This window comes from Rhinoraja longicauda, chromosome 1 (genome assembly GCF_053455715.1).
Source record: "Rhinoraja longicauda isolate Sanriku21f chromosome 1, sRhiLon1.1, whole genome shotgun sequence".
NCBI lineage: Eukaryota > Metazoa > Chordata > Chondrichthyes > Rajiformes > Arhynchobatidae > Rhinoraja > Rhinoraja longicauda.
Window position 1 is genome coordinate 44,872,941 of NC_135953.1, and position 19,022 is coordinate 44,891,962.

The 19,022-nt window shown below is 42.0% G+C and overlaps 1 protein-coding gene across 1 annotated transcript in view; it reads right to left on the minus strand.

The window, feature by feature from the left end:
- LOC144592177 (potassium/sodium hyperpolarization-activated cyclic nucleotide-gated channel 1-like) overlaps positions 1-19,022 on the minus strand; it is a 271,424-nt gene that overhangs the window by 49,910 nt on the left and 202,492 nt on the right. Inside the window, exon 6 of the mRNA XM_078396648.1 lies at positions 4-244. Within this exon, the coding sequence (XP_078252774.1) occupies positions 4-244 (241 nt within the window). The remainder of the gene's footprint in view (positions 1-3; positions 245-19,022) is intronic.

Sequence of the window (19,022 nt, forward strand, 5' to 3'; positions counted from 1 at the left end):
GACCTCCGAAGTAAGAGCCATCTGACAGCTTCATTTCACTGCTGAATTTAGTGATGACAGTTGCTACCCCGTGCTGAATGAAATACATTTTCTTCCCGATCGTCCCTTCCCGCACAATATAGTTTCCAGGCTGGAACACCTCGAATCTCAGCTTGCTCAGCATGCTTGTCACAAAACTTGGGTCAGCGTTTGCGAACAGGGGCATGGTGGCCACCAGCTTCCTGCAATTGAAGTTGACTATCTCCTGAAACAGAAGACAATGTCAAAATATTATTGATATGCAACAGGCGACACATTAACCTTATGCGTATTAAATTTCCTTCAATAGGATCAGAATCATGAACAGCACCTTACTTAAGATATCCGATAAATATCAGATCAAATCTTAACTGCCAAAGGATTTTGTCAGTAAATAAAAGAAAATAAGCAGTTATTTTGAATGGTGCCTTGTAAACGATCCAAACAGAACACCAATGCAAGGAGTGAAAGGGTACAAGGTATCTCACTTTCAGATTCTGAAGCAATTGAGTCAAGTGGAAGGGGAATAGATGGTCTATCCTCGTTCAAAATCCACAGAGTGTTCAAAATAGCTCTGCTTCTGGGATTACATTTTTACAAATAAAATGCAGGGGAAGCAGCTTGCAAATGATTATTAGACAATAGACAATAGGTGCAGGAGTAGGCCATTCGGCCCTTCGAGCCAGCACCACCATTCAATGTGATCATGGCTGATTATTCTCAATCAGTACCCCGTTCCTGCCTTCTCCCCATACCCCCTGACTCCGCTATCCTTAAGAGCTCTATCCAGCTCTCTCTTGAATGCATTTAGAGAATTGGCCTCCACTGCCTTCTGAGGCCAAGTATTCCACAGATTTACAACTCTCTGACTGAAAAGATTTTTCCTCATCTCCGTTCTAAATGGCCTACCCCTTATTCTTAAACTGTGGCCCCTGGTTCTGGACTCCCCCAACATTGGGAACATGTTTCCTGCCTCTAATGTGTTCAACCCCTTAATAATCTTATATGTTTCGATAAGATCCCCTCTCATCCTTCTAAATTCCAGTGCACACAAGCCTAGTCGCTCCAGTCTTTCAACATATGACAGTTCCGCCATTCCGGGAATTAACCTAGTAAACGCCCTCAATAGCAAGAATATCCTTCCTCAAATTTGGAGACCAAAACTGCACACAGTACTCCAGGTGTGGTCTCACTAGGGCCCTGTACAACTGCAGAAGGACCTCTTTGCTCCTATATTCAACTCCTCTCGTTATGAAGGCCAACATTCAAGGTATGTAGGTTAATTGGCTGGGTAAAATGTAAAAATTGTCCCTAGTGTGTGTAGGATAATGTTAATGTACGGGGATCACTGGGCGGCACGGACTTGGTGGGCCGAAAAGGCCTGTTTCCGGCTGTATATATATGATATGATATGATATGATTCCATTGGCTTTCTTCACTGCCTGCTGTACCTGCATGCTTCCTTTCAGTGACTGATGCACTAGGACACCCAGATCTCGTTGTACGTCCCCTTTTCCTAACTTGACACCATTCAGATAGTACTCTGCCTTCCTATTCTTACCACCAAAGTGGATAACCTCACACTTATCCACATTAAACTGCATCTGCCATGCATCCGCCCACTCACACAACCTGTGCAAGTCACCCTGCAACCTCATAGCATCTTCCTCACAGTTCACACTGCCACCCAGCTTTGTATCATCTGCAAATTTGCTAATGGTACTTTTAATCCCTTCATTAGTACAGGTGTTAGAGGTTATGGGGAGAAGGCAGGAGACTTGATGGCCCGAATGGCTTAATTCTACTCCTATTCCTTGACCTTATGACCTTAATAGGACAAACTCATGCAATCGTTGCTTCTGCAAAAGTCATTACACAGCAGCAACAATGGATGGTGGTCCATATTAAAAAAGGGAGCTTCGTGAGCAAAGGAAAGGGGTTCTGAAAGTCTGACCTACTCAGAGCATGAAGGATGCTGAGTTTGGGAGGTGGGAAATATGGAAACCTGCATCCTTTTGGCTTTATTCTTGTTTTATAGAAACATAGAAACATAGAAAATAGGTGCAGGAGGAGGCCATTCGTTGTGATCATGGCTGATCATCCCAATCAGTAACCTGTGCCCAACTTCTCCCCATATCCCTTGATTCCACTAGCCCCCAGAGCTCTATCTAAATTTTTCTTTTCTGATTAACTTGAAGATAGCAGGCACGCTTTTTACTGTACCTCGGTACACGTGACAATAAACTAAACACAAGAAGCAGGCTTAGCTGCTGTGAAGAATGCTATAGAACAGTAAGTGTGGCCCAGAACAATGCATCTCAGAAATGAAGGTTGAAATTAGGAAATGAATACCGATAATGCAGCAGCTTGGAACTTCACATTTTCCATTTAATTGTGGACACTCAAGCAATCTAATTGTCTCAAGCTGACATTACATTTGAGCAGAGAATCCTGATACAAAATCCCTGATCCCAGAGAAAAAAATCGCGAGTACAGTTAATGAGGACCTCATTGTTAAAATAATTCTAGCTTGCCATTCCTCCAGCAAAGGAATTAGAATCCAGGCTTTTAAATCTAAGCAAATGTTCTATCCTGGTTAATGGAATTATCTATATACTTTCTGTGCAGGAAGAAATACAATTTTTAAAATTATTTTTCTTTTCATAAGTCTATTATCACCAATAGTGGTAAGACCCATTTTCATCATGGGTTACAGCCAGCCTTACCACTAGCATCCTTGCAGGAAGAAGGTTTTGCTAGTGATGTAATTGCTCAGAAAATGTTCAATGCCAATTGAGGGGATAGTCTGGTATAATCTCCTGTGATTTAGAAGGAGAGCAGACAAAGTTAACGGACTCATATTTCCGTTGTGGCTTGTGAATTTTGAAATCCCAACACATTTTACACCAGTGAAGTGCGTGGCTGATATACAGAAAATGTGATGGGCAGAGGCTCAAAACAAACCCACTAAACAGCAATGTGGTAATGGCACAGAAATCTGTTTAAATGGTTTTAGTGTGGTTTGACTTTTGGTCAATATGGCTGGGATAACTCTCTTGCTCATCGTTAAAGTAATGTCAAGGGACCAATTTTGTCTACTCAGGTCCTTTAGTGTAATGTCTCAACAGATCGGTGATGGTGACAACACATTACTTCCATCGCTGTGAGTGGAGTAATATCAAGAATGAAATTAGTCTCTCTCTAAATCATTGCAAGAAATTATTTTCTCCAAGATTACAGTTTCTTTTTCATACACAAAAAGAAAATATGGTATATATTTTATAACTCAAAAGATGACTATTTGCTCTTATATTAGCTGTCACAAAACTACTTTCTAGCTTTGGAATGCTGCTTGGAAGCTATTCTCTTTCAAGAGAGAATTAGAATCAGCTCTTAGGGCTAAAGAAATCAAGGGATATGGGGAAAAAGCAGGAACGGGGTACTGATTTTAGATAATCAGCCATGATCATATTGAATGGCGGTGCTGGCTCGAAGGGCCGAATGGCCTACTCCTGCACTTATTTTTGCTTTGTTTCTATGTTTCTATTAGCTACTAGAAGATTAAAATACATTTGGACAGGATCATGGATGGGAACGGTTTAGAGGGATACGGGCCAAACGCGGGCAGGTGAGACTGGTGTAGATGGAGCATCTTAGTTGTCATGGACAAGATTGTGTCGAAGGGCCTGTTTCCATACGTCATGATTCTACAACTCTAAAATGTAGGACAAACTTGGATTGTTTTCGCTAGAGCATCGGAGGCTGAGGGGAGACCTGATAGAGGTATATACAATTATGAGAGGCATAAATAGGGTAGACAATTAGAAACTTTTCCCCAGGGTGAAAATATCAAAGACTAGAGATCATAGCTTTGAGGTGTGAGAGGCAAAGTTTAAGGAGATATGCAAGGCAAGTTTTTTGTTATGAAGAGTGTGGTGGTACCTGGAATGCACTAGTGTAGGAGGCCTATATGATAGTGACATTTAAAAGACATTTAGCTCGGCATATGGATATGCAGGGAATGGAGGGATATGGGTGCAGTCTGAGAAAATTAGTTTAACTTCCTCCAAAACCCTGCCTCTTGCAAAGACGCTGTTCCAAACTCTCAATTCCTCTGTCTCTGCTGATGTGAATTTCCATTCTAGGACATCTAAGATATCCTCTTTCTTTAGTAAACATGGTTCCCGTCCTTCTGTAGGTCCTCACCTACATCTCCTCTGGGTCCCGTTGTTCTGCACTTGCTCCCCCTCCCCCAAACATAACAAAGATAGAGTTCCCCTTGTCCTCACCTTTCACCCCATAGGCCTCAGCATCTAACACACATAGTCTGAGATTTTCATCACCTCCAATGTGATCCCACTACTAGTCACAATTTTTCTATCTCCACCCCTTTCCGCCTTCCGCAGGAATTGCTCTCTCCGCAACTCCTTGGTTAACTCATCTCTTCGCACCCAAACCACTTCCTCCCAAGGTGCTTTCCCCTGAAACCACGAGAGATGTAACACCTGTCCCTATATCTCCTCCCTCACTTCCATCCAGAGACCCCAGCAGTCATCTCAGATGAGACAGAGGTTCATGTGCACCTTTTCTAACCTCATCTACTGCAACCAGTGTTCCCGATGTGACCTCCTGTACATTGGTGCGACCAAACATAGACTCAGCGACCGTTTCGCTGGATACTTGGACTCGGCCTGCTGGTTCCCCTCCTTTTCCCGAATTTCAATTCTCTTTCCCATTCCCATAGTAACCTTTATGTCCGGGGCCTCCTCCATTGCCAGAGTGAAGCTACACGCAAATTGGAGGAACGGCATTTCATATTCCACTTAGGGTAGCTTACAATCCAACAGCATTTACATCAAATTCTCCAATGTTCCGCAAATTGGTCCTGTAACCCCCCTTTTCCAGCTTTCTGTTCTCCCCCCCCCGCCTAAAGTCAGTCTGAAGAAGGGTCTTGACCGAAAACGTCACCTATCCATATTCTCCAGGGATGCTGCCTGACCTGCTGAGTTACTCGAGCACTTTGTGTCCTTTTGTGTATGAACCAGCATTTGCAGTTTTTTGTTTCTTCATTTCTGTAGTTTGTTTCAGATTTTCATTGTATCCCATAAATACAGAAGTATTAGGCAAAAAAAACTACATTTTGCTAGGTTTTCTCAGCAGTGTACAAATATTCAAAAATAAATATTTTGGTGTAACGTTTAAGTGGTTTAATTTTACAATCTTAATAATGTTGGAGTGGGTTCCAAGAATAATGGATATTAATATATTTTTTAAATTGACGTATTTTTATTTAATGGGCACAATTCTAATGTATATTAAGCTCCCAAGGGTATTTCCTTCTGATGTGATTTAAATTAAATATCAAGTAGATTAGTCTTTAGATCTCTTTAAGTATTCAACATAAATGCCATGGTTTTATTGATAGAAATATTATTGCTCAAAATCAATAATATATGCGGACCATCTAGGCACTTTGCTAAATCTAGTTTCTATAATGTGATTCAATATTCAAGGTTCAAGGTTCAGCGTTACAATGTCAATAAAAGCGGTCAATTTAAAGAAATCTTGATGGAATGAACTCTTGAATCAGTTTTAAATCAATCTGGCATGATTTAAAGGTTATTAACTTTCTCATTTTAAATGGTTTCGACTGGTTGTTTAGATTTGCTTTAAGGAGTGCTTCAAAAGGGGTTTACCACAGATTCATTAGAATGCTGACTGTTTTTGTGATTTAGATTATTTTAGTTCAGAGATACAACATGGAAAAGGGCCCTCCAACCCACCGAGTCCACACCAATCAGTGATCACCCATGCACTAGTTCTATCCTACACATTAGAAGCAATTTACAGAAGCCAATTTACAGAAGCCAATCATTTTTGTGCTAAACACAAGATGGTCCGTTTCCAAAGTATGCTTCCATTAAAAACACAATAACTGAATGTAGAAGTATAACATGCTGCCACTGGATTATGTGTTGAATGCACATGACTGAGGAAAAGTTTTATATCAACCTGTTTCCTATAATTCATGAATGAACAATGGGCCATAGATGTTAATTGTGCTGAGAGAGATTTAGAACAGAGGCCTGCAGAATTGTCTCAGTACAGAAACAGATGAAAATAAATGACATATGAAAATAACAAATAGCAGCGGACATAGTCACTTTGAGCCTACTCCACCACTTATCAAGATCATGGCTGATCTTTGACCTCAATACCATTTTCCCGCACTAATACATTATCCCTCACTTCCCTTAATATCCATGACTTTTTTTGAATTAATTTAATGACTGAAACGCGACAGTAAAGTATTGGAAAGATTCACCACTTGAGAAGAAATGTTATCCTCATCTCAGTCTAAACCTGTCCACACTTTATACTGAGATCATGTTTTTCTGGTTAAATATCAGCACAAGTGATTAGGCAAAATGGATTGTTTCGGTGCTGGTGTAGCTAATGTAAGATGAGGCAAGGTGTTTCTTTCTATCACCTTCTTCTTTAATCTAAGTGCAGTTAGGACAGCGGTATGTTCTTCCTGCAGGATGTGGGAAGTCAGGGAAACCTCCAGTGTCCCTAAGGCAGCACCTGTGGGAAGTGTGCTCAGTTGCAGCTCCTGACTGAATGCGTGAGGGAACTGGAGCAATGGCTGGAGACCTCACAATCGTCCAGGTGCAGGTAGGAACATGGTGACCACCAGGAAGGATAATGGTTGTCAGCAGAGAGAGGTTGGAGTCTTGTGTGGCCATTTCCCTTGAAAGTAAAAATAACCTTTGGATACTGCTGGGGGTGGGGGTTAATCTGTGCAGAAAAAAAGTTGCAGCAGCTCAGTCTGTGGTCCAGAGGGATAGAGTGAAGTCATATAGGAGTATCGTGATAGGAGACTCTACTGTCAGGGGAACAGACTTAATATTCTGTGGCCACAAAAGAGACTCTAGGATGGTGTGTTTCGTCTCTGATTCCAAGGTCCAGGATGTCCCGGAACATTCTCAAGGGGGAAGATAGACTTCACTCTATCCCTCTGTACTACAGACCTGGCTGCTGCATGGATTAACCCCCGGTCAGAGGGATTGTGCTCGTAGGTGATGTCGACATTGGTAGGAAAAGGGATGAGGTTGTGGGGAGTGAAAATGGGGAGTGAGGAAAGAGGCTATAAAGCAGGACCTTGAAGGTGGTAACCTCCAGATAGCTCCTGGTGCCATGTGCTAGTGAAGACAGGAATTAGAGAAGACAGATAAATACGTGGCTGAGGAGCTGTTGCAAGGGCAGGAGTTCATGTTTTGAGATAATTGGGGTCTCTTCTAGAGCAGAGGTGACCTGAACAAGAAGGATGGATTGCACCTGAACTAAAGGAAACAAATGTCATTGGAGATTTAGTCACTCTCTCGGGAGGGTTTAAACAAGATGGGCAGGAGTGGGGGTCCCAGAGCAGAAAGGATGAAGGTGAGGTCGAGGACAAATCCCGTAGTTAAAGAGAATAAGATTAGCAGACAGTATATGCAGGTGGATGGTTGGGATGGTGGAAAGACTGGTGTTTTAAACTGTGCTTATAAACTGTACATAAAACAGGGAAAGACTCCTTTTTTGGCCATATCCCTGCCTTCGGCATTGTCAGCTATTTTGTCGGCTCAAACAGAGTAAAATCAACAGTATTTTACTGAGACGTGTTTCCATTTCTCAGTTGTGTAGGAAAATAACTGTAGATGCTGGTACAAATCGAAGGTATCACAAAATGCTGGAGTAACTCAGCGGGACAGGCAGCATCTCAGGAGAGAAGGAATGGGTGATGTTTCGGGTCGAGACCCTTCTTCAGACTGATCCTTCTTCAGTCTGAAGAAGGGTCTCGACCCGAAACGTTACTCATTCCTTCTCTCCTGAGAAGCTGCCTGACCCGCTGAGTTACTCCAGCACTTTGTGATACCTTCCATTTCTCAGTTGCTCATCCTCCTTCAACTAGTTCAATGAGTGGTCTTCTACAATATCACCAGGTTTCCTACTCATCAACTTTAGACTCCTCCTATGGACTGCATTACTTCTACGAGTTTAGCGTCAAAACCATCCTGAAGGAAAGACCAGCCTCTTAAAAATAATGGAATGGAAAGGTCAAGTCTGTCAACTGAATTAACTTGCTCGGATTTAAATGATAGCTCCCTTTTGCAAAACAAAAGTCCGACATGATTCAAAATTTGTAGTTTAAAGTCTAGCAACATCAGAGACTGCAGATGCTTGAATCTGGATCAACAAGCACTCTACTGGAAGAACTTAGTAAGTCGAGCAGCATCCATGAAAGGAAATGGAAAATCATTGTGTAGGAAGGAATTGCAGATGCTGGTTTACCCCAAAGATAGATGCAAAATGCTGGAGTAATCCAAAGGTGCTGCCTGACCTTCTGAATTATGCCAGCGTTTATGGAAAGTCATTGTTTGTGGTTGGGACCATTCATCCAGACTGGGAAATTAGAGGGGCGATAGCCCGAATCAAGAGGTAAGGAAGAGAGGTGGAGCAAGAGGAAGTGATGGGTGGATTCAGGTTCGGAACAAATGACGGACAGATGGAATCAGACTGGCAGATGGAATCAGGACTGAAGCTGTGAAGTGATATGTGGAGGCAAAGAAAGATGCAATAATAAGGGAGGTGGTTTGGGCAGGTGGTAACAATGGGAGGAGGGGACCCAGTTGGAAGGGTGTAGAAACAAAGAAGTCTGAAGAAGGGTCTCAAACCAAAACATCACCGCTCCATGTTCTCCAGAGATGCTGCTTGGCCTGCTGAGATACTCCAGCACTTTGTGTCCAGTTGGAAGAGTTGTGGTTGATAAGAGTGTATGGGATTAGCATGGTCAACAAATCTCAACACCAAAAACCCTTTAAGTTGATACTGGCTATTTGTCAGATAGCTGCCTCTCTGACAATATTTCAATATGCACTATTTTTAGTTCATTCAAAAAAACAGCTGCATGAAAATAGCGCATAGCACTAACATAAACAGCATTAGTTTTTAGGTAACGTCTTGTGATCAATTTGAAAAGCTACAAACATGCAAGACTTTATAGATAAAAATAGATTGAATTTTAGCTCAGCATCTTTTTGTTATCTCCACCAATGTACAAACACTCCCAGAAAATTCACTCTTTTGATATCTCAAAAGAATAGATTAATTTTCTTCTTTAAATTTCTTCCAAGTACTCTGACTTTGCTTTGCCAGCTTCAAACCTAATGAATGAGATGGGGACCCTGGTCCTAATTAGTCATTAGTCATGTGGAATGTAGCTTTTTAAATCTGCTTTCAATTCTGCAGGGATATTGTATCTCTGCCCAAGCTATATTGGAACTGTGCTGAGGGTGGTTTAAAATAGATTCTCTCAAAACTGGTTTTCAAAAACACAAGGATAGGTTAAAAGATGCATTGCACAATTCATTAGGGCATTACACAAAATATGCTGACGAAGTTTGATGCTAAAAGCTTGCATCTGGTACTTTTAATCAAAAAGTTTAAAGTAATAACATTCTGTTTCCAGCAGGTTCTATCATCTGTAATAACTATTGAATCATCATGCTTATGAACCTTAACTGTGGTTTCACAGATATATAGATAGTCATAAAGTCAAACAGCACGGAAACAGGCCCTTCAGTCCAACTTGTCCATGCTGACCAAGGTACCCCATCTATGCTTGTCCCACCTGCCTGCGTTTGGCCCATATCCCTCTAAACCTTTCCTGTCCATGTACCTGTCCAAACATCTTTTAAATATTGTTATGGTACTTGCCTCAACTATCTCCTCTGACAGCTCGTTCTATGTACTACCATGCATGAAATAATTGTCCCTCAGATTTCTATTAAATCTTACACTTCTCACCTTAAACATATGTCCTCTGGTTCTTGATTCCCCTACACTGAGTAAAGCATTTACCCTATCTATACCCTCATGATTTTATACACCTCCATAAGATTACCACTCAGCCTCCTGCAATCTAAAGAATAAAACCTGCCCAACCTCTCCCAAAAGCTCAGACCCTCAAATTTTTGGCAACATCCTTGTAGATCTGTTCTACTCTTTCCAGCTTAATAACATTCTTCCTATAGAAGGGTGAACAAAATTGAACACAATATTCTAAGTGCAGTTTCACCAATACCCTGACTGGATGGTTATATTACATTTTGATTTATGTTGCCTATTGTTAACTGTATACTTGAATAGCGATTGCTGATGATATTATCAGAACTGGACAGGGAATGTTTCTGAAAAAATGACATTACTGATGCACTCAAACTTTATCACTTGGTGTTATTTCAGGTCCATCAGCTAAGTGGCAATTTCCAGTGAGAACTAGTTTGGATGCCCTTTTGGCACTCCTGGAGCTCATGGTTTAAACAAAATGTATAAAAAAAAGAGGGGGGGGGGGGGGGGAAGCAGTCGAATAAAACAGAGGGCTATGTCAAAGGATACAGTGAGCAATGTTTAACTTACACAACACTGCATCTGATTTTATTTAATGATCCATTAGAATTAGAATTGATTTATGACTTGTTTTGGAATTTTCCCAAATTCTACATTGAATGAATATCCAGTTTCAAATGCATATCATTTCACTGAACTGTTTTAAATTTGAGAAACAAAATCACCAGAAAATTATAATACATTCATCAGGCTAACTTCACACTGGTTCAGTTTTGAGATTGCCTATTCCATAAACTATCATGCAGTATTGTAGGTTATGTTACTGTGCTACTACACAAGGGAACAGGACGTCAAGGCTAAAATATTTATTTATTTTAATCCAGGGTTGTAGGTGTTGCCACAGCAACCTCATAGCTGAACGTGCTGTTAGTTTCAAAGTACCTGAAGCAAATATAAATAAGGCACGTGAGCTGTCCCAAGAAATTTACATTCCCTTTAATTGTTTGTTTCCATATTCTCTTTGGAGCTCACTAGATAGCTCAACCTTCCAATGCACAACTATGGGATAGGGTGGACAAATTGGATGGACTGCTCTTTTAGAATTTTTAGTTTAGTTTAAACATTGAAACCGGTCCTTCAGCCCTCCATGTGCGCGCCAATCATTGATTACCCGTCACGCTAGTTCTATGTTATCCCACTTTCTCATCCACTCCCTGCACACTATGGGCAATTCACCATATGTCTTTGGTGGCCAGTGTCTTTGGGATGTGAGAGGAAACCAGAACACCAGGAGGAAATCCACACAGTCACAGGGAGAGCGTGCAAACTCCACACAGACAGCATCTGGGGTCAGGTTCAAAACCAAGTCTCTGGCGCTGTGAGGCAGCAGCTCTACCAGCTGCGTTATTGTCCGCTCTTGATTTGGCCACCTCCCATGGTTCACTCCATTCCACCCATTCCCATCTACAGTTGCACAGACCTCTGGCAGTGGTTTAATCAATCTAAAGTCTTGCAGTAACGATTCACCCCTCGAAAGGGGCAGCCTGCCAATATCAACTGGGCCTCAGCAGGTGTATTCCGATGCCCAGCCCCAGAAAACTCTGCTGCTCTCAAAGGTCTTGAATAAGAATCCTTTAAAAACAGTTCTATCTTCAGTGTAAACCAGCATCAATAATTAAATTAAATAAAAACTACTAAAAAATTAATTTTGATTAAAATAGCTTAAATTATCAGAACCTAATTTTAAATGTAAAATAGAGAAAAATTAACAAACCATTTACCTGGAGTACTGAAGTGACTACTGTAAATACTGTAAATACTGGAGTAACTCAAGGTGCCTGTTACCCACTGAATTTCTCCAGCATTTTATGTCTATGTTCCATGCAAACCATCATCTGTGGTTCCCTCCTACACATTTACCTGTGCTTACCTGTTAATTTAACTATCAAATTCTAGTAACTATTATCATTATACTTCATTCAGTATATCATTATACTTCATTATCATTCAGTAGTCTGAAGAAGGGTCTCGACCCAAAATGTCACCCATTCCCTTCTATCCTTCTATCCAGAGGTGCTGCATCCCGCTGTGTCACTCCAGAATTTTGTGTCTATCTTCAGTGTAAACCAGCATCTGCAGTTCCTTCCTACACATTTTTTCCGCTATCTGTTTCCAGTCACACATTACTGGAGAATCTTCCTGTGCCAAATCACTTAGCCATCTCGATTGTCACAATAAATAACATAGAACAGCATAGCACAGGAACAATGCCTTCAACCCACAATGTCTGTGCTGAATTTAATGCCAAGCTAAACTAATCTCATCTGCCTGCACTGTTCCATTTTACTCCGTTCCCTGCATAATCATGTGCCTATCTAAAAGCATCTTAAATGGAACTATCGTATCTGTTTCCACCACTAACCTCTGGCAACACTTTCCAGGCACCTACCATCTTTGGTGTAACAAAAGACTTGCCCTGCTCATCTCCATTAACCTTAACCCAGTTCACATTCAAGCTATGCCCTCTAGTCTTTGATATTGCCACCTTAGAAAAAAGGTTCTGACTGTCTACCCTATCTATGCGCTTCATAATTTTATATACTTCTATCAGGTCTCCCCTCTGCCTCAAACTCTCTAGCAAAAACAATCCAAATTTGTCCTTAAGCTAATGCTTTATTGATTAAGGAGAATGTCAGGGTCGTGGTCCAAGATGAATTACTGATGCTTCGCCCAGTGAGGCTATATGGGTGGAACTGAGAAATGTTTTTAAAAAAGATGATCACCTAGTTGGGAGCGTACTATTGGCCCCCAAATAGTCAACGAGAATTATTAGAACAAAAAATGCCAGGAGATTGCAGGAAGCTGCAAGACTAAAAGGTTATCATAGTAGGGGATTTTAACTTTCCCGATGTAAACTAGGCCTGTCATGGTGCCATGGGCTTACACAGGGTGGAATTTATCAAATGTCTCAACAGTTATCAAAAGTTTCCTCAGGCAATAGGTAGAGGACCGTAGAGGGTGAAACTTGATCTAGTCTGAGGAAATTGGGAAGGGCAAGTCAAAGAGTCATAGAGTGATACAGTGCGAAAACAAGCCCTTCGGCCCAACTTGCGCACACTGGCCAAAATGTCCCAGCAACATGTCTCGGCTACACTAGTCCGAGCAGCCCACTTTTAGTCCATATCCCTCCAAACTTGACCTATCCATGTACCTGTCTAAATGTTTCTTAAACATTGTGATAGTCCCTGCCTCAACTACCTCCTTTGGCAGCTCGTTCCATGCACCCACCACCCTTTGTGTAAAAATGTTACCCTTCAAATTCCTATTAAATCTTTTCCCCTTCATCGTAAACCTATGACCTTTGGTCCTCGACTCCCCTATTCTGGACAAGAGACTCTGTGCATCTACCCGATCTATTTCTCTCATGATTTTATGTACCTCTATAAGATCACCCCTCATCCTCCTGCACTCCAAGGAATAGAGACCCAGCCTACTCAACCTCCCCTATAGCGCAGACCCTTGGGTCCTGACAACATCTTTGTAAATCTTTTCTACACATCCTCGTAAATCTTCTCCGTACCCTTTCCACCTTGAAACATCTCTCCTATAACATGGAGCCCAGCAGTGAACACAATACTAAATGCAGCTTCACCAACGTCTTATACAAGCAAGTAACTGAAGTGTCCGTGGGCGAGCCTTTTGGGACAAGCGGCCACTGTTCTAAAAGCATTAAAATAGTTATGGATAAAGATAAGGTGGGCCAACCAGTTAAAATCTGAATTGGAGCAAGGCCAACTTTGATGAAGTCCTCCCTTTTTTGTCAGGTAGACTAAAATTTGTGTTACACAAGAAACTGGACTCTAGCTTTGCATAAAATAATGACCCACACTGCATGTCCAGCAGGGAATGCAAATTTCCAGTTTGGAAACTAAAAATCAGCACTTAATCTGAATTCTCAGGACCTGCTTCCTTTGTCATAGTTTATGCCTAATTTCAATTTTCCCTGTTTTCCTGCCACAATACCACTTGTCACCTATTGTCTTTCCGCTGACTGGTCATCACGCAAATAAAAAGTTTTTCACTGTATCTCGGTACACGTGACACTAAACTAAACCAAACCAAACAAAACAGGACTGACTGAACTATGGAAAGTACCCTTTTGACCGAAACCCTGCTTTCAGCTTTGTTAGCTATTTTATTAACTCACGCTGAACAAAGTCAAGATAAATAAACCAACTGTCTCATAAACAGATAATAGTGCAGTCTGAAGAAGGGTCTCGACCCAAAACGTCACCCATTCCTTCTCTCCAGAGATGCTGTCTGTCCCACTGAGTTACTCCAGCATTTTGTGTCTATATTAGATAATAGTACAGCACAGGAACAGGCCCTTCGACCCACAATGTCCAAGCTAAATATGATGCCAAATTTAACTAATCCCCTCTGTCCAGGGAAGGAGGTTTATTTCCAGAAATCAAAAATATTTAATGATCCATATCCCTCCTTTCCTTGCATATCCATGTGCCAGGCTAAAGGTCTCTTAAATGTCACTATCGTATATGCCTCCACTCCAGTGCATTCCAGGCACCACTATTCTCTTTGTTAAAAATCTTTTCATACACATCTCCTTAAACTTTCACCGTAAAGCAACGACCTCTAGTCTTTGACATTTCCACCTTGGGGAAAAGATTCTATCTGACTAATTGCATGCAAGTGATCCATATCTCTCTATTCCCAGCACTGACATTCACCTGATGATCTACATGATGCGCATTCTTACCCAGGAACTGACCTTTAGTTAACCTACATTGTAGATTTGTATTCCCAAGCTGTCCAATCCTCAAGTAAAGGCAATGAATTTAATCAGTTCAATAAAAACACCTTATCGTTGCTTAGTTCAACAGCAGCTGCTTTGCTCCATTCAAGTGAATGTTGATGTTTCTATGCTAAGTGCATGTTTGGTGGGCAGATTCCTTACAGCAACTGCTGTGGAGTTGCGGCAGTTTTGTCTTCCATGAGATGCTCAGCACTGGACTGCAGATGGCAAATTGCAGGTGCAAGTTTCATAATCCATGCATGTACTCTGAACTTGTTGGCAATTATGTTAAGAATTATTAGCAATTCCCCACAGAATTGCTGGCATCTTCCGGAGAAATCAGGACTAATCTAGTTTGAACAAAAATATGATATCAGGGTAACTAAACAAAAAATATTCCAAATTCACGTTACTAAATTATTTCATATGTTTTGCAATATTTCTAACCAAGTGACATGTGAACACTACCCAAAGTTTCTATGCACAATTTTTTTGGACCCATCACCATCTTGAAGAATACAAATGTTGTTAATTGGAATAAGAGAGTATTATCTGCCACACACTTAGAAATGGTTGGGCTGTGTCAACAAGGCCTCATTAACACCTCCTTAAACTTGGGAATCATGTATGTGGATGTCTGCTTATGTCTTCCAATGGCTGAGCCCAGAAAGCTGCTTTTGAACCAAGGGCTTATAATGATGGAGAGAGAAAAACAATAAACAAATGAAGGAAACACAGGGGAGTGCAGATGCAGTAACCTGGAGCAAATGACAAATATACCACCGGGTGGCGCCGCGATGGCAGCCTGGCCGACATTATCTGTCTTTTTCGTCTTTTTTTGTTCTTTTTAGTGTGTTTTAAAAATATGTGTTAATGTTCTCTGGTTTGTTTTATGTGGGGGTGGGAGCTGCAGGCCTTGCTCAGGATTGACTTTGAGCCCCACTGTGGGGACGTGGACTTACCATCAGAGCTTGCGATCCCTTGCCTGGGTTCAACGCTCCACCGCGGCCTGCGGACTTCAACATCGAGGAGCTCGCAGTCTCGGGTAGAGACCGATGTCAGGAGCTCCAAGCGACGCAGAAGGTTTCGACCAGCCCCGACCCGGGTCCGATCGCTCTGCGCGGGGGAGTTGAGATTCCCCCCCCCCCCCCAATGCAGGAGCTTGATCGCCCCGATGCGGAAGGCCCAAACGCCGCCGGCTACGGGAGTAAGATCATCCCGTCAACGGAAGACTCGAGGACCCCGACCGTGGGAGAACAAAAAAGGGAAGATTGAATTTTTTCGCCTTCCATCACAGTGAGGAATGTGGAGGAGTCAATGTGGTGGATGTTTATGTTCAAATGTATTTTGTGTGCTCTGTTGCTTTTTATTGGTATGACTGTATGGCAAATGAAATTCGTCGTATGTTGCAAAACATACTTCGCTAATAAAGTATGATTATGATTATGATGATTGCTGGCAGATTTCAGTGGGTCATGCAGCATCTGTGGAGATCACGTTTCAGGCAAATGATGAAGGATCTGCCCAGCCCACTGTCAGCAGGACCTTTCAAATTCTGAATAGTTGTGTTTCGTGTGCTGTTACATTTTTTTCATAATTACTAACTAGTACGTTTTATCTTTGATAGGTGTGATGGTGCTGTGAGAGTGCCTTCGCAACGCTGCTGGTGTGAAGGGGGAGAGAGAGAGAGGGGGGGGAAGAAAGAGTGGGGGAGAACAGGGGAGAGAGAGAGAGGGGGGGGGAAGGAAAGAGGGGGGAGAGAAAGAGAGGGGGGTGAGAGAGAGGGGGAGAGAGAGAGATTGCCTTTGCAACACTGCTGGTGTGGTGATAAATTACTCTTTTCTCTTACCCAAAGTGGGACAATTAAGAAACAAGAGATATCTGTTTAAGTTGAGAGTGGAAAGATTTAAGATGGTGGGTACATGGAACAAGCTACCAGAGAGGTAGTTGAGGGAAGTACTATAACAACATTTAAAATACATTTATACAAGTACAGGGATAGAAAAGGTTTTGTGGAATAAGAGTCAAATGTGAGCAGGTAATATGGATATACATTTTTGGTATAAATTCTATTAGCAAACAGTGAAGTGCCTTGGATTATTTTCTCTAATAAAAGGTATGTAGCTCCTAGTTGCTGCAGTTGTAATGAATTTTCATGACAGTAACGTGATTTTGCTTCTAATCTAATCCCAGTGTTATCACTAAGCATCCTATAAACTAGAGCCATGACATTGTGCTCTGCCTCGAATATAAAATTTAATTCCGATCTGACAAAAATCCAGGTTTGTGCCTGAAGAAAAATGGACTATTGGACCGTCGGGAACAGATAGGTAAATAAAGTTTCACATTCACGAAATATACTTGCTCATCTGAGTAGAGTTCGTGACTGTATAAGTCAGTCAACATATTTGCCATGTGTTGACTAAACCATGGGTTGCAAAGCAGTGAGAGTTTAAGGACTTTTCATATACGCTGGTAGCTAACTCGGTTAGGGGCAGTGGCATAATTACCATGCCTACGTTAGATTTCAGCCATGGCTCGTCTGGGAAGCACCCTCAGCTAATGCTTAATCCTTAATCAGCTTTGTGTTGTTATTGCAACTTTGTTACTTTGTTGATGATGGGGAAATTCAAAACTTCAAATGTATTTCACAGGATGGATGGTGCTCTGGGAGGAGAGTGGAAGTGAAAGGTGAAGAGGGAATGCCTGAGGTCAGTATATACTGTGGGAAAGCATTTTATCCCTCTAGTTCAATTCTTTCAGTTGGTTACATTTAATTATTGGGAGCGTGGAGGTACAACAGTTGGCATTGATATCTCACAGCTCCAGGGACCCAGGTTTGTTCCTGACTTTGTGAGCTGTCTGCATGGAGACACAAGGAACTACAGGCAAAAAAGGACACAAAGTGCTGGAGTAACTCAATGGGTCAGGGAGAATCTCTGGAGAACATGAATAGGTGATGTTTCAGTTCGGGACCCTTCGGCTGTCTGATTGTGATGGTGGGGGGGAGGGGTGGAGAGAAAGCTGGAAGAGAGGTGGGGGGCAATACAAAGTCTGGCAGGTGAGATGTGAATACAAGTGATGGGGGGATGATTGGTAGATGGTTGGACAAAAGCAAGAGATGAAACGACAAAAACATTGAAATAAGGATAGAAGGGATGTAAATAATGACGTCAGAGGAAGAAATATAGGTGCAAGGGGATGCGGGGGGTGGTAGAGAGGCAGGTGGAAGGGGAGAAATGGGTGCAAATCATAGCACAAATAGGGTGGTTTAGAAGATGTGTGGTATGCTTGCCTTCGTTGCTTGGGTAATTGAACATTAGTCAGGAAGACATAACGGAGCTCTCTAGGACTTTGGTTAGGCCGCGTTTGTAGTATTGCATACAGTTCTGGTCACCCCATTACATGAAAGATGTGGAAGCTTTGGAATGGGTGCAGAGGAGATTTACCAAAGTGCTGCCGGGATTAGAGAGTTTCAGCTATAAGGAGAGATTGACCACCATGCACTATTTTATCTGGTACATCGGAGGTTGAGGGGAGACTTGATAGAAGTTTACATCATTATCAGAGACGTAGATAGGATAGACAGACAAAACCTTTTTTCCAGCGTGGAATTGTTCAGCATGAGGGGGAAGGTTTAATGGAGTTGGCTGGGGCAAGTTTTTTTAACACAGAGAGTTGCGTTGTCTGGAATGCACTGCCAAGGGTGGTGGTGAACGCACATAGAATTGTGGCATTTTTTCGACAGCAGATAGAATTGTGGCATTTTTTCGACAGACAGACATGTGAAAGGCAGGGAATAAAGGGATATGATCATGTACAGGCAGATCTGATCTGTTTAACTTGACATCATGTTCAGCACAAACATTGTGGGCCAAAGGGCCCATTCCTGTGCTGTACAGTTCTATAATCTATGAATCAATGTTGAAAACAAGGGGAAAGGAAAAAAAGGATGGGTTAATTGTTGGTTAGTTACTGGAAAATTCAATGTTAATTTCATTAGGTTGTAAACTCGAGAGGAATATGATGTGCTGTTCGTCAGTTTGCATGTGGCCTCACTCTGCCAATGGAGGAGACCCAGGACAGGAATGGTATTGGGACAGGTGTTACATCACCTGAGGAGGGGGTGGTTTAGAGGTGATGGGATGAGTGAACCAAGGAGAAACAGAGTAAGTGATCTCTGTGGAAGGTGGAAAGGGGTGCGGATGGGAAAATGTGACAGGTGGTGGGTTCACGTTGAAGGTGGCTAAAATTCCGGAGAATGATGTATTCGATGCGAAGGCTGGTGGCGTGAAAGGTA